We start from the raw sequence: 16,057 nt of genomic DNA, 5'->3' as shown, positions 1-16,057 counted from the left end.
TTTCCTTTGCTGAGATCGCAACCAAAGCAATGTTATAATCTCCTCTTCATCTAATGTCGTCATGTTAACTTGTTCCTTGTTCTAATCTGTTACTGCTACTACTAAATATTTAATCACTTTTCCAACTGTTGCTCTGCTTACTGCCCCCTAACGGTTACCGCCGGTACGACGTTGCAGTTGGTGGTGCACTCGAACGGACGCGAACGGACGCGAACGGACGCGAACGCAAGCACCAACAGCAAGTATATCTGGGGTTTTAGACAAAAATGCAGTTCACTGACTGACCACTAGGGCTGGAAGCTCCTCAGCTCAATGAATGTCCCTGTTAAGGTGTTCAACAGAAATCAGTATTTTTTACAGCCCACTTAATTAAATGTTTATGAAGTAATACATGTATGTATAATTAGGGCTGTAGACTTTTGATTGGCGGCCAGCTTACAACCATCAGTCATCGTCATGCTAAGAAGCTTAGCTAAGCAGTCACTAGCCTTTGTTAATCCAGAGTCGTCTAAATGCAGTGGCCATTTCTGAATTTTCAGTCGAATCATTCGAAACAGGATATTCCACTGCGCACATTCATCGCACGTAAGCTCCGCCGGCTTGGACCGACTGATGAAGCATGAAGACACGGCTCACTTTGATTGACATAGTGTGGGCGTGATCACGGCTGGCATCCCGGCCAGGTTCGGTCTGTTCATTTGCAATGTGGCGCCTCGTAGTACGGCAGCTCCACTCTAAAAAAAACTAATGGGTGACATCACAGAGAGTCTGTCCAGTAATATAACAGTCTGTCCCAGAGCAACAGTTAGGTTATAGGTGGGTTATAACAGACACTCATGTACCAAAGAGAAATGTACACCATCGATGAAGCTTATAGACAAAGGTTTTAAATGCTACTGCTGCAAAAGTTCTCTTCTACATCTCTGTAAAAGACATCTCTTATATGTGTAAAAGGTTTATGGATCTGGTTGATAGAATCATGTATTAATCCCAGTATTGGTTGTCATTAATGTGTGAAACATTTACTGATCTGCTATCACTCGGGTTAACTCTGACAAACATTAAATGAAGGAGCGTCGTCCAGCTATAAGCTAACAGTAACTTGCTTTCATGCTCATCTATGTGCTTCTGTTTTGGTCATGTGTTGTGTTTAGTTGCAAGTATTTTCTGTTTGCACAGTAAAAATCTGGTAACTTTTACTGTTCAAGTTTTGTTTTTAAACTTGCCTCACAAAGTGGACTGTGTGCAGGGACGCCGGTCAAATCCTCGGTCCCTCTGTGAGAAATACGGCCCCATTTGTGGCCCTTGGCTTAGAAAAACCAGAGATCTGCCACCGCCGTGTTTTGGTAAAGAAATTCAATCAAAGCCCCTTCGTGGCTTCCTGGGTCATAGCAGACAACCTGGCACGCGACTCAAAGGACCAGAGTATCGGTTCCAGCCGGGTGCGTCTTTGAAAGCTTAATTCCTCGGATGAGGGTGGAAAGACGTCGACCTGCAGCTGCCGAGCAGCTGAAATGTGTCAATAGCGAAGAGGTTGTTTGATTACATGTGAGGTAAAGTGGTGAAGGCTTTTGGTGTTGGTGAAATCAGCTTCATTATCACCTCAGAGAGGTGGACAACCCTTCCCCCGTTTCCCTGTACTCTGCTGTTGCCATAGCTACTGGAGTTGTGTCTTCCATCACTGCAGAGCTCTGGTTAAGTAGCAGGCCGCTAAGCGATGTACGTCCTCACCCACATTAATGTTGTGTGCATCACAATGCGTGCGTGTGTGGGCACCCGTGTGTTTGTCTGAGTGGGCGCCTGACGTAGTACAGAGCGGAGACAACGGCAGAAATGATCCTCTATTTCTGTAGACATGCCTGTTTTCCTGCTTTACTTGTCAGTCGCTTATCTAAAGCAACTACGTGCGTTTTACATCCATACGTAATTGTTGAAAGCCCAGGTTGCATCTGAGAGGTCTGTGATGTTGAAAAGAACCTTCCTTTTCTTTTTTTTAATCATGCACACAACACTCCACTTTTGTGAATCACACAATTTACTCTCACTGCTGACGTCTGCAAAGCCGAGCGTCTGCACCAATACTCTCAGGAGGACCCAATTTAAATTTTCACAAATTACCGCTGTCACACTTTATTGTGTATTTCCTGCACGCCCTCCCTTTTCTCACCCTAATCTCACATGTACATGCATACATGTCACATGCATATTTATATTCATGCCCTCGTATGCAGCTTTTAATAAATATCTGTTTCACGGCCACGTGCATCTGCACATGCAGACCAGATATATTTATTCATAAGCTCATTAGAGGAGTGGATTTGCCTGCTGCCATCCATCACGCTGTCACCCATCCTCAGTCTGGCACGCTCTGACAACAGAACCGCCGGAGAGGAGTCCATGGGATTTGGTCTCCTGGAACCAGCTTGATGGTTGGTGGATTTGTTCCAGCGAACAGAGTTTTCCCATCGTCATTTTGCTGAGGGGAGATCAGACAGATCAGACTTCTGATTCTTGAGATTGCTTTTTGTTTCTGAGCTGATTCTCAAGTCAAAGCAAATCTTGATTCATTGCAAGAGTGTTCACTTTGGGACTTATTTCAGTCCACTGTGAGCAAAGAAACTGAGAATTAGCTTGCATGCTGAGTACAGTGTAAATAGAGTTTATAGAGTCACATTTCATATCCCGATAAATTAATAAAATCAGTAGGTTTTAGCTTTCCATTCAGCAGCGATGTATATTCTTGTTCAGAAAATTAAACAAGGATTATCGTAGGGTAAAATCTTGGAGGTGGAAACTGTAACTGCGTCGACTTCCTCCCCAGCCCTCTCAGCCCCTTGTCTCCATTAAAATGCCCAAACCCCCCCGGACATTTTCAGTTGCAGTGTAATCCAACATCAACAACATAAATGCCATGTAGGTGCAAAAAGCAGTTTGTGTGTTGGCACATGCACAGTGAGAGAACTCAAAGGAGACGTAACGGGTTGAACATCATCTCCTGCAAACCGCTCGTTGCAGGGTTCCTGGTGATGGAGATACTTCAGTTCATCTGTATGGGCCCTATTCAGACTATCACTCAAGTGGATTGACATTTTGATGTCCTGTCAGAGGCTTAAGATAACAGTTTCTATTGATGTGGGTACTTGCCCTCTGGGGTAATATTATATCCATTATGCTGCAAACTTACATATAATTCTAACTTAAAACTCCTTTAAAACTTGGTTTAATTTCATTTTCTTATTAAAGTTTACACTCATTCCTATCTAATACTAGACTTAGGGTTGATTTTACTCTGAAATGTTCCTTTTTAGGATTTAAAACTGTATGCCTTTCGCCTATACTGAGCTGGGATTAAGCTGATATAGAGGATGGATGGATGGATGGATGGATGGATGGATGGATGGATGGATGGATGGGTGGATGGATGGATGGATGGAGGGATGGATGGATGGAACTGTGTCAATATTCAAACAAAACCATGCTTTTGCAGAGACAGTCAGACTTGTAGCAAGTTGTTGTAAAGAACTTGTGCAGATGCAAGAGCGGATTTTCAAAATAAAGTTCAGCTATCAACTAAATGAGAAGTTGAAGGTCATTGCATATTCCAAACTGATGTAGTTCTTTGTAGTTGTTTCTAAAACATAAGCACCACATGCTATGAGATACTTTTAGGAAGAGGTATGTGTTCTCTGGAGATTTAAGGTCACATCTGCCTGCTTTTCTACTGAAGGTCATTAGTTCTTAACTATTTCCTACAGCCATCCATGACTGTTACATCCTTGCGTTTCCTTCTTTAGTAATTCCCTGCTGTTCAAAAAGAAGATCAAAGCTGATATTTTTCAGATAGACGGACAAAGCAATTAACATTCTAATTCCGGTGTTATCTCTGTCTTGGGTAATAAAACGATGGACAGTAGCTATTTAATTAATAGGCCTGTACGTCTGATGATGAAGCAGAATAAATTATGTACATTAAAGTGGGAGTTGAGGTCACATCTGTCAATACAATCATGGAAAAGTTTGTTTTCTCTCTTCCTGGCTGTTGGTTGAGGTTCCCTCTGTGAAGCATCTGTGCTGGCTCACTTCCTGGAGTTGGTCAATTAGCAGACTCATCTACCATTCACACCAGCATAAACACCGTGCGTGGAAAGCAAACACTTTTACCTTTTACGCATTTTCCTTTTCTGATGAGCAGACATTTGGGAAGCCTGAAGTGAGATTGCAGCAAACGGCTGCATGTTTAGAGCATGAGACGGTAGATTATGGGGGATATGCTGCTCACGAGGTTTTAATTGTTGGGCTTAAAAGAAGGTTGTTGGCAGTTGTATTCATATAATTGTTGGCAGATTTCCATTTTCAGGTGTCTCTCTTTAGGGATGGGAGAATAATTTAGTTGGTCCATCCTTATTGAAACACTACTCACTCAGTACGTTTACATGCAGCAAAGAGATGGGATTTCTGATCGTATCAGATAACGACATGCAGAAGACCGGATCACTTGTCTCAGTATACATGCTGTTCAGAGATCGGATAAATGGCCAGAGCATGGCTGACTCTGTGACGCTGTAACTTGATGCTTTTAAAGTTCTCCTGAAAGACTTGGAAGCAAGTACATTTAGCTGTAGGTGCTTTGATTGTTGTTGATTTTGACTATTTTTGAGATCTGTTTACTGTTTTGTTAAAACTGTTTTAATTGTTATAAATTGTTTTTATGTTATTTGTTTTTGTAACCATGTTGCTGCCTGTCTTGGCCAGGACTCTCTTGTAAAAGAGATTATTAATCTCAACGAGACTTTCTCCTGGTTAAATAAAGGTAACCATGGTAACCATTTCAACAAAGAGCCACCTCCGGTTGACCTCCACTTAACAACAACAAAAAAAGATGTTGTACGACGACCTGGTCTGATTTGTTGTTCCCAGTTTGTTCCCTTTGCTGCCACTAACCTTGCGAGAGGCGCAAAAGGCACAATAACCCTTTTTAAAAATGATATTATAAAACGGGAAATTTACGGGAAAATACTAATACGGGAGGATGGCAGGAAAGAGGGGTAAAATACGGTAGTTTCCCAGCCAAAACGGGAGACTTGACAGGTATGGGCACAGCACCAGAGTTTAAAAAAACGGCTGTCAGAGAAGCTCAAAAAGAGTGTTTTCATTAAACATTCATGAACCACCAGCCAGAGCAGGACAAAATTATGAAAGTACTTGTTCACTTTTTTGATAATGATACGGCCAAAGTAACAACTCAACATCTGGCAAGCAGAAAAGTTAATCTTACCGATGCTTCAGCACTTCTGCTGGAACAAGAAGATCCTGCAGTTTTATGAGCTTGAGAGGAAACAAGTTTTCTACTGGACAATTGTGTCGTTATGAAGGGAAAGAGGACTGGACTGGAGACACAAGCTAGGAGGGAGAACCAGCAACCTCCTCCTCGGGGCCAGCCAGGTTCTTTCCTCTTTTATTGTTCAACTGTTGCACTGTAGGTGTTTTTCAAATAAAAAATAAATAGTGGAAGTGATATATATGTATGTGTGTATGTATGTATGTATGTATGTATGTATATGTGTATATATATATATATATATATGTATATATATATATTGTCCTTTACTGAATTAAATGGTTGCTAATCAATAATTCTGCCAATGAATTAGCCTGCCTGAGTTTCACCTGCCCTTATAACATTATGACCTTTTAATTTAAAATATTCATATTTTAGATTGTAGGTCTTCTTATACCCCATCAAACACAATGACAACTAGCGAAACTTGATATCAAAAGCATCCATAGTGAAGTCCCTCTGTGCAGACCCTTGTTTTAGCATTTTGTTTTCAGTTCTAAGAGCTTCCTTCAACTTTTTTGCTGTACAGCACACGAATAAAGTCATTTCATTTGTAGTTATGTGTTTCACTTTTATTACAAACAAAGAGCTAGATATTAGTGTTGGTGTGTTACATTTATTATGAACAGATACAAAATGGTATGCAAATCTTAAACAAAATATCAACATGTACAAATTTGAAAAAAGTTTACAAATTTTAAACATTTGTATGTGCAAATTGTAGAGGTATCAAAAGCTGAACTAAAACGAAATATCTTCACATGTCGAGAGGTTGCGGTAGACAGGGGCTTGTGGGTTGGAGGTGATTGGCCGTGAGGGGCTGGATGGCGACATCGCCTGTGTGCCCCTGCCGCCTCCGACGAGGTCTCTGGGCACTTGTCTCTGAAGACAGAATTGGTGTAAAACGTATTACATGTCCTAACGTGGGGAATGTATATGTTTAAACATAAAGAAGCATTTTTGTTGCAGCCAGCATATTGCAGAACTTACCTGGTAACTCAGAGTTCCTCTGCAGCGGGGAACTGCTCCTTGAGGTCTCAGCAGATCTGGACTAGACCACTGGACTAGAATCATCAAGCCACGCTGTGTTGTGCTGCCTGTTGATCATCATGGCCCCCATCTCTGTTACGTCTATCATCTACCATCCCTGCTGTTGACTCCCCCCATCTCTGTTGCGTCTACCATCGCTGCTGTTGACTCTCCCCCATCTCTGGTGCTGCTTCTGCAGAGGGTTACAAAAATGAAAAATGATTTATATCGTATTCATTTTATGTCAGACATATGGATTTTTTTTGTCTAGTTGTCAGAATAATCACATTATTGGTTCCATATTATGTTCTTTGCAAATATAATCATGACTACTTTCATTAAACTGTGTTTTAGGTACTTTGATTTATAAACAGTCACACCAGGTTCATTTTGACCCAGGAAAACAGCTGTGATTGGTTTTAAATCAGTATTCTGATTAAACCTGATCAGTGTGTTATAATATAAACGCATTTTCATTAAAGTCAGACAATAATGCCCAAAAAAGTACTGTAAAGTTGGAACGCAGTTGGATAACAACACATTTAACACAGAATTAGGTTATAATTTATGTAATGTGTTATTGGTAGTCAAACATAAAATGAGCATACTCGAGCATGCGCAGACTGCAATATATGATCCCCCGTATACATGGCGTTAACAACCCGACTGTGAACGGGTTATCTAGGTGCTGCAACCCGATTACTAAATATCCCACATAGGTCCGGAATAGGTCCGAAGTAGATCGGGTTCAGGGGAACGTCTCGGGGGGGTCCTGAAGTGTGTAGAACCAGGATGTTGGGACTAGATCCTTTGAGCTGTGTAGGAAGTGGGGTGGAGTCTCGGTGGATTGGGATTACTTCCCACAGATGCCATCGGGTCTTATCAGATTGGTATCTGGGGAGTTTGGAGATCAGCTTAACAATTCATACTATTTGTTGTGTTCTTTGAGCCCTTCCTAAAATAAAATGAAGGGGCCCACTGTTGGGCAGCAGGGAAGGATGTTGCCGAGTTCAGGGTGGGACTAATGCCCAAAATAACGATCATGTTCATATGAAATGCAGGTTTTTCCAGCACATCGTTTCATTATAACAAAAGGAAACGCTTTAAAACATCACCATGTTAGCATTATGGTCGCATTATTGCCATTTAGCCCAAAATAGTAACGTACCTATGAGCCATTTAGTGTAAATCTGGCCCTCCATAGGAACTGGAACGTTGACTTTGGGAGGAAAGCGTGCTTTTTTTATGCACATAATGGGGCTGCAGTCCATCTTAAAATAATAACTTAATGACAGCACAGTCAAGGTAGAGGCTTGTAGTGGAGACAAATTATATATTATTTGATTTGCATTGACCGAAAGTCAGAGACATGGTGACATAGCGGTTAACCCTGCTTCCTCGCAGCTAGAAGGTCCTGGTTCCAGCCACAGTTGTGGTCTCTCCTTGTGGAGTTTGCATGTTGTCCTTGAGCCTGCATTGGTTTTTCTTAAGGTACTTTGAATCACTCCTGCAGTCCAAAACACATATGGAGGGTTCTGGATTGGCCATAGGATCAAATGTAAGTGTAGTTTGTGACGTTAGTCTCTGTGGGATCCTGTAGCCCACCTCTCACCTGATGTCACCTCCCCTGACTCTGATTAGGACTGAAACGGGTGTCAAATGGGTAAATGGATAAAGAAACATACTTGCCTCCAAATGTTTATCTGCCCTTTTAAAATTGTAACTTGCCTATATCGTCCCCAAAGGCCCAAAGACTCTCAAATGACAAACGTTTTTAGGGCTCTAATACCCCTTTTCCACCAAACCGGTTCCAGGGCTGGTTCTGGGCCAGTGCTTAGTTTGGAACCGGGCTTTCTTTTCCCACTGACAAAGAACTGGCTCCAGGCCAGAAAAAGCGGTTCCAACGTAGCACCACCTCTTTGCTCGGCCAGAGGAAAGAACCGCTTACGTCAGCGGAGGGGGCGGAGTTAATCCAACGGCAATAGCAAGACTGGGAGACGGCGCCATTTTCAAATAAGCGACGAATTAATGCAGCAAAGCAGCACTGGTCTGTGGAGGAGACAACCTGTCTTTTAGTGATATGGTCCACGGAGGATGCTACACGGATCAAGTCCGTATTAGAGCAAATGCTTTGTTGTTGCTTCAACCTTCGCACCAATGCAAACGCAGTGACGTAACTGACGTTTGCAGTGACGTGATGATGTGGCTCCCCTTACCACCCCGAGCTATGAAAAAGCAAACCGATTCTCAGCTGGTTCCTAGTTGAACGAGTTGTGAACCAGCACCAGCACTGGCCCAGAACCAGCTCTGGAACCGGTTTGGTGGAAAAGGGGTATAAGAGGTTTTCCTCTACAAATTGCATCATAATAATTGGATCAACTATAATAACTAAGAGAAATAAATGAAAATCCAATGAAACTTGCACCTCACAGAATTTCTGCTCCTTCATTGTGAGATTTTGTGCACGTGAAGAAGGTAAGTGCCACACGCCTTCTCGCAAGGCTGTGCCGAGATGCATTACCCCGACACGAGCTGTAACAGGAGCGCTCAGGAAGCTATTCCTGTTGTGCATGCATTGTTGCTTGAACATATGTTGTAGCCACTGCTCATGACTTCCTGCTCACTGCACTCTGCTGCAGCGCAGCGTTGCTCCCCCAGATCGGTTTGGACGTGTGCACTCGCCCAGAATGGTTAACTGTTGCAGCAAACGGTGCAGAATCTATTTTAAACCCTCATTTAACCAGATTAGTCAATTAAGAGTAAATTATGCTTAGCTCCCTATTCATCCCAAACCCCTACAAGTGCAAGCAATAAGAAGGAAATATGAAATAAGTCAGTGCTGACACAGTTTAGTTGATATTAGCTGAATTTTTTTGCCAACTTCAGCAGACTAGCCATTTTTTTTTCTGTCTTGACTCAGTGAAAAAAAGATCTGAGAGAATCTTTATTTTTGTGTTTGAATATAACTGAGGAGGTCACTCCTCTGTGTAATTAAGGAGTTATGTCTACATGTGTTGTATTAGCCAGATACTTGGCAGTTGGGTATTAACTGACAAAGGATGAAGCGAGATGAAGGAAGAGTTATGTTTTTACTGCTGAGAGACATCACGATAAGAGATCCTGCAACAATAAATGGATAGTAAAATGTTGTCATTGTAAACGGAGCCTGTTTATGTGCCATTGATGCCGGAGCGTCAGCACCTCCTAGTTGGAGGGACTGGTTTGCTGTCCCAGATCTGGTCTGAAGACATTCCCAGAGCGGACACGATGCATCGGTGTAATAACAACGCTGGACAAATGCAAAGCACCCGGTGCTTTTGCATGGAAAGTGCAGTGATATTTTCCATGTTTCAGTTACCTGATTGTCCACGCTGCATGTTTACTCACGCCGTAGCCCCGTCTGACTCAGGGCCGAACGAAGAAAGCCCTCAGGATGTTTTCATTTTACCCATGTGATGCTCCAAATTCATAAGCTCTCTGTCTTCCTGTCCCTGTCACTCCTCTCTTTCTTGTCTTCTTCCATCTCTCTCTGTGTGTGTTGTGTGTGTGTGCGTGTGCGTGTGCGTGTGTGTGTGCGTGTGTGTGTGTGTGTGTGTGTGTCCTGTTGTCTCCTTCTCTATGTGTGTGTATGCTTTCTGCTCCCAGCCCCTCTGCGGAAAGCAAAGTTTGTGGAGAGCCCTCGCATTCCTCAATCAGAGCTTGGCTCCCCTATACACACCTCCACCACTGCCAGGAATCCAGACCTGGTCTCATACCGCCCTGGTAAGTTTTTTTTGGCCAGCTCATCCCTGATTTTGTGGTGTTTTTATTTGTTCTTTAATTATTTTTGAGTTCCTGTGTGTGAATGAAGCACAGAAGCCCCACGAGCAGCGAGAACGGGAGCACTTATCAGTCTGACAGTTGTTCTGCCGGCTGTTGTGAGATGAAAACATTGCTGAGGTCATTAATCAAATGGCTCTGCTTGTGCCCACCCTCGTTGCCTCTTCCCTCCCCTGCCTCTTCAATCCTGCCTTGCTGCTTTCTCGGAGCTTGTTTAAGTGCCACCGCTGTTTTCTGTTAACTTCACTGTCGGCTTCTGCTCGGTAATCCCGCGGACAGTTCGGGATCCCCCTCCGCCCCTACCCGCCCCTGCCGAGCCGCGCTCTCTCCTCCCTTCCTCAGTCCAGGAGGACATCTGAGCGGTTCACGCGAGGATAACGCCTGGCGGAGACTCGGCCCGTGTACGTCTGTTCTCTCCTCTCCCAGGGCGAGCTCGCCGCCCCGTCTTGCTGGCTCAGGCTCTCTCGTGGGTATGTGGACCTCTCAGCCGAGCGGGGCGATGCCGCAGCACCCCAGGGGCTGGATGAAGGCAGGAAACACAAACTGGCAGAGATCCTCATGGATTAACTCGTGTCTTTTAGGAAAATGGTAGAAAGAGTTATACCAGCCGTCTCCGTCTGTCAACCTCCGTTGCTGAATTTTTGCCTTATGGGATATTTAAGTAGGTGATGGATACTAGAGTGTGTTTAAAATGTTTTTTTTTTGTCTGTATAAGTCTGAAGTTGTGTTGGTTCAGTGAGATGGGGCGTTTTCTTGCGACACATTTGCTGTTGCAGCCCCTGTATAATAACTATTGACCCTGACTGTGTCTAGACTGTGCTATAGCAGTTATGGGATGCTAAAAGCTCCTGTAGATGTGACATCTCAGGGATAAAATAGTCATCTCTGCTGCCACTGAAGCAGGAAAGCAATTGATTAGTCGGAGAAATTCCCTGTTGGTGTCAACTTGAACTGAAAGGGAAGCGGTAGAGCTGAGATGAGTTTTCGAGGTCGAGTACTTTCACCTCCCAGATGGACATCTGAGCTCTTAACAAGGCCTGGCCGGCATGGGGAGCAGCAAGGCGGGGACTTAACATCTGATTGCATGCCATTCCCCACCCCGGCTGCTGTGAGCGACACTGACCGTCACCTGCAAGGCTGCAGGTATCCCTGGGTGTTTATGGCCTGTAAAGAAATCTGTGGCCTCATAAATATCGTTTGTGATTATTTTGTTGTTATGCTGGAGCTCCGGCTTCTTAACAGTTATTCCGCAGAGTCGAGGTGGATACGATGCAATAAAAAAAATCTCCATGCACACGCACATTATAGCATCCATACGTGGCACTACTTGGGTACAAGTAAAATTACCCTCGACGTTTCGTTTCACTTTAGATTAATTGGCTGCTTTATTACGTCATTTTAATAATGCCATTCCATCAGCAGAGTAGACTCAGACTCTGATGGGGGGTTGGGACAAAACAAATGTTTGGTAGCAGATAAATGAACAAAAACAGCCAGTTTAATTTGAGTTAGTCTGCAGCTCAAAGTCCAGGGCCACCTTCAATAGAGCATATTTATAAAACTAGGAAGCTATAAATGAAATAAGTCCTAATACATAGTTTTGATGAACTAAATGATAGTAAAATTAAATAAACAGTCATGCGTGTGTTTATTGAAGCCCGGCTTCTCACATCGCCCTGAAACCAAAATTAAAACACAATATAAAGTAGTTGTACTTACTAGTTTTCAGCAATGCGCACGTTAACAAAAGGAGCTTAGAAATACATCTGCAGTAGAAGTGGGAGTGTGAGATCTCCGGTGGTCCGAGTGTGCAGACTTGTTCTGTACGCATCGCTCACGCGACGGAGTCTTTATCTGAAACCTCGAGGAATTGTTTTCCCAGATAAAATCACTTCTGTGCACATCAGGAATGTGAAATTCCCCAAATCTGATCTCTTCAGCAGCCTTCCATCCCCTCAGCTTGGAGATATACCTGCACATGTGTGATTGTTCATTTCTGCAAATGCATGTTCACCTCTTCATCAGCGCCGCCTGCGCTTGAAGTGCTCGCCACTTTGACCTGTGCTTACCTAAAAACATTGCAGAGAACCCAGCCGTGCAGCTGTGAACGGCTATGCCGGGCGCTTGACTTGAGGGCCTAAGTGCTCCGGTAAAGAGGAAATGAGTGGCGGCACTATCTCACCTGCTTCCCCCCGGCCTATTAATACCTTCTCCTGTCCCGTCCAAGTCCCCCGCCTGCGGCACACATGCTCCTTCTCTCATGCAAGAGGGCAGATCTGTGGACGGCCAGGCAGAAACAGATGCGCCTGCACACAAGCGCATTCCTGCCTGTGTGCAGAGATAGTTGCTATGGCAACCATCTGTCTCCTTTGCAGCTCAGGAATCCAGTGGAGAGTAGCGTGTGTGTGTGTGTGTGTGTGTGTGTGTGTGTGTGTGTGTGTGTGTGTGTGTGTGTGTGTGTGTGTGTGTGTGTGTGTGTGTGTGTGTGTGTGTGTGTGTGTGTGTGTGTGTGTGTGTGTACATTTTGGGTGTACTGGTTTGGTAAAATCTGATGCACGCGTTTCATGCCTGATGCAGAATTGCTTGAACGTCCGCTTGTCATCATTAAAGATGTAATAGTGTCACTGTGATGAGAGCGTGCCTGCACCACCTTGAGGCGTGTGTTACATTCCAAGTGATGTTGACTCTCTCTGAAGTGCAGATGCACATGTTTGCGTTAGTGGCTTCTGTAAGAGGCGGTCTGTGTGGCTGTCATAATCTTTATTTAAGGAACAAAAGGTGGGGCTGGGAAAGGAAAGAGATCAACACGCCAGCCCTGCATTATGGTAATCAATCTCCTTTGATTGGGGCTCATTTGCATGAGTCGTGCGGGATGACATGTCTCCAAACACACGGAGACCGTGTCACCGCCTGCTGGGACAAATTTCCTGTTGATTTGATCAAACATTTAGACATTTGTCTGACTGCGATTCCCCCACCAGAGCGGGACATTTGACATGTGTTTGCTGCTGCTGTTTTGGGGGGGTGTTAGTGGAACCTGTGAGCTCGGGGCATCCTGGTTGGGGTCTTTAGTCTCGCATCAAATGATGGGGAGGCAGCAGCTAGCTGCAGCAGAGATTTTGTAATGATGAGGAGAGAAAACAGAACTTTAAGAATTAGAAATGACATCAAGTACGGAGGTGACAGGTAGGGCAGAAGCATACGAGCCCCCCAGGAGCGGCTGACTAATCAGCGCTAATGCTTTCACTGCTCACTACTAGCAGTCCGTCAGCTGGGCGCTTGGATGCTACGTCTAGCACATACAGGCACCAGGGGACTTCCACTCTCCCTTTGTTGACCTGCAGGTCTCCTACTAATCCTGGCGTATCTCAGGCGTCCCTTGTTGGTATATCTATAACATAATTCAACTGTAACTCAATTTTTTCTCCATTGCCGCGCTGTTCCTCCGGGGAAACCCGGGGATTTAGCGCTTTAGATGTCCTCCACAAATACATTCGGCTTGCAGTGACTCCAAATACATGACTTTGCAGTCGTCTCATCAAGGATTGTACACGATTAGCTTGTTTTGGGACCTCATGCGAGCTGTGATTGCCTCATTATTAGCTGCTGCGGCGCTTGTTTTTATTGAAGCTCTGCAGCGTGTCATCCCCGTTTGATTCAAAGGGTTTTCTTCCCCTCAGAGAGAGCAGATCTTACTTACTCTCTCGGAAAGACTGGCCGTCAATCTAATGAGGATGCTGCCAGTGGTCTGCCTCTCCATCCACGAGCAGATGGGGAGGGGGGGCTTTAGATAGCCTGTCCATCTGCATGTCTCTGAGCTGACGGGTGAGAGGCCCCAGGCCTGAGGCGAGCCGCCGGCCCTCAGAGAGGCGCTGCTGAGAGACTGTTGTCAGGTAGGGTTCAGCGCGGCTACCTGCCTGTCCGGTTCGACCGGCTCCGTGGGGGGAAAGTGTGAGAAAGCCGGTCCTGCCCGCAGTCGTCTCTGCCTCGCTGCGGTTTATTTAAATGCCTGCTATCTCAACCTTTTTGCTTCAATGTCATTAACGTCTGGACCACTTCGGAGGCACGTACATCCAGTCGCATCCCGCCACTAGTCGCTCCCCTAACAACCAGCGCGGTGAGTGATTAACAAAAGCCACGGCTCGGAGTGGCACTCTTGTGAATAATGTGTAAATTGAATTTGAGTTGTGGGAGCGGGTGCCTCCAGGGTTTGATACCCAGTTGTTATTGAATAACATGATACCACCATTGAGGGTTTGTCCTGGGTGGAGAGTAACTAGGCAACCAGGTGACGTGATGAGGTCATTAAGGGACTTTTTAGTTTTTTGTCTTTCCTGTTGCAAAGCTGTCACCTGAAAGCCTTCACCTCCGTGTGTGTGTGTGTGTGTGTGTGTTTTGGTGATCATGCGGGCTCACCCTTCTGTTTACTTTGGCTCTCTTCAGTACTAGCAGTCTGTAAATAAGACAGACATGTGGGTACACACCCGCTTTGACTTGAAAAGTCACTCACATCGCTCTCTTGCTCACTCACTGACTCACACACACACACACACACACACACACACACACACACACACACACACACACACACAGGTGAGGGGCGTATCTCATTACATCACTCAGGCTGCTGCGGTGAGTGCTTGCGGAAGGAGCTGTTGAAAGCTCCAACAGCTTTTAGGTGTTCACCCTGAGGAGAGGTTTGTGCAGCCCGTCCTTCCAGAGGCTGGAGGAATCGGAGAGTTTATATAAGAGGACACCCCCGAAGAAACGTGTGTTTAATGTACAGCTCTGAACTCCGGGGACACTCAGGTATCGTAGGCTATCTCCTTTTCCTCGGGCATGAGTCTGAGGAGTCTCCTGTCCAGCTCTTTTGTCTCTGCCGTGTGTTTTTTATTTCCTGGTTAACAGGACATGAAACAGGAAGCGTCTTGGCAAATAAACTGCTGTACGTTTCTGCCTACTGTTGATACTCATTCTTCGCTTCTTCTTCTTCTTTCCCTCCTCCTCCTCCTCCTCTTCCTCTGCAGGGGAGTCAAGCCAAGAGCTGGGCCCCCCTCCGTCGGTGGATGAGGCAGCCAACACATTGATGACGCGGCTGGGTTTCCTTCTGGGAGACAAAGTGAGCGAGGGTCCGGCCGGTACCCCGTACAGCATGGAGGAGCCTGAGGCGAGACAGGTGACTCTCAAATAAACCAAGCTTTTTCTTCCTCTCATCAGAGGCAGCTATAGATGTGGCTGTTGGACTCACATCTGTATGTTTTGAGATTGACTTAACGTTTATGTGAGGATCTGCAGCTTCGGTTAACTGGCTTTAGTTTCATTGTAGCAGCGTTGATTAATTTTCTATTGTTCTTCACATATATCTACAGATATTTAACATCATTAAGGCGAAGAACAGCCCAGTGTTTGTTTTTTTTTGTTTCTTGTATGTGTTTCGGGCCATTAACCTGCGGATTGTTATGTAGCAGAATTCCTTGATAGTCGTGAGACTTTCACACTGTTAGAAAACACAGCAAAGCAGTCTTAAAACACAAGCAAGTCGCATCCATGTCTCACTGAAGCTTAATTCTTCCATCTTTCAACTCAGAGCTGACGTGGCTCCACAGTTCCAGTTTTGACAAGGACATTGTCCCAGATATCTTTTGGTTTGTCAACATATACATTTCATCATTCCGGTCTGGTTTTGTTTTGATGGGGGGTTCCTCCTGGTTCTTCATGGAGCCCAGTGGTTCCGAAGGTGACAAGGGTGGATTAGTAGATGATGTGAGTGGTGGGCAAAAATCCCATGGACCTTGTACTTCCTCATAACATTTGTAACCCTAGGCACAGAAACATGAAGCTTACCTGCCATAGACCTGATTATTAGTGTAA

The 16,057-nt window shown here is 44.8% G+C and overlaps 1 protein-coding gene across 16 annotated transcripts in view; it reads left to right on the top strand.

Moving 5' to 3' along the window:
* tanc2b (tetratricopeptide repeat, ankyrin repeat and coiled-coil containing 2b) overlaps positions 1-16,057 on the top strand; it is a 205,526-nt gene that overhangs the window by 136,396 nt on the left and 53,073 nt on the right. For 11 of the 16 annotated variants that reach the window (XM_061708282.1, XM_061708289.1, XM_061708288.1 and 8 more), the window contains 2 exons: positions 10,013-10,129; positions 15,214-15,362. In XM_061708282.1, the coding sequence (XP_061564266.1) occupies positions 10,013-10,129; positions 15,214-15,362 (266 nt within the window). Of the gene's footprint in view, positions 1-10,012; positions 10,130-14,282; positions 14,304-14,885; positions 14,996-15,213; positions 15,363-16,057 lie in introns of those variants that run through there. The other 5 variants (XM_061708296.1, XM_061708286.1, XM_061708291.1 and 2 more) reach the window with 3 other exon arrangements.

This window comes from Cololabis saira, chromosome 19 (assembly GCF_033807715.1).
Source record: "Cololabis saira isolate AMF1-May2022 chromosome 19, fColSai1.1, whole genome shotgun sequence".
Classification (NCBI taxonomy): Eukaryota; Metazoa; Chordata; class Actinopteri; order Beloniformes; family Belonidae; genus Cololabis; species Cololabis saira.
The sequence above is the reverse complement of the archived record's forward strand: the minus strand, read 5'-3'. Positions and strand labels throughout refer to the sequence as shown.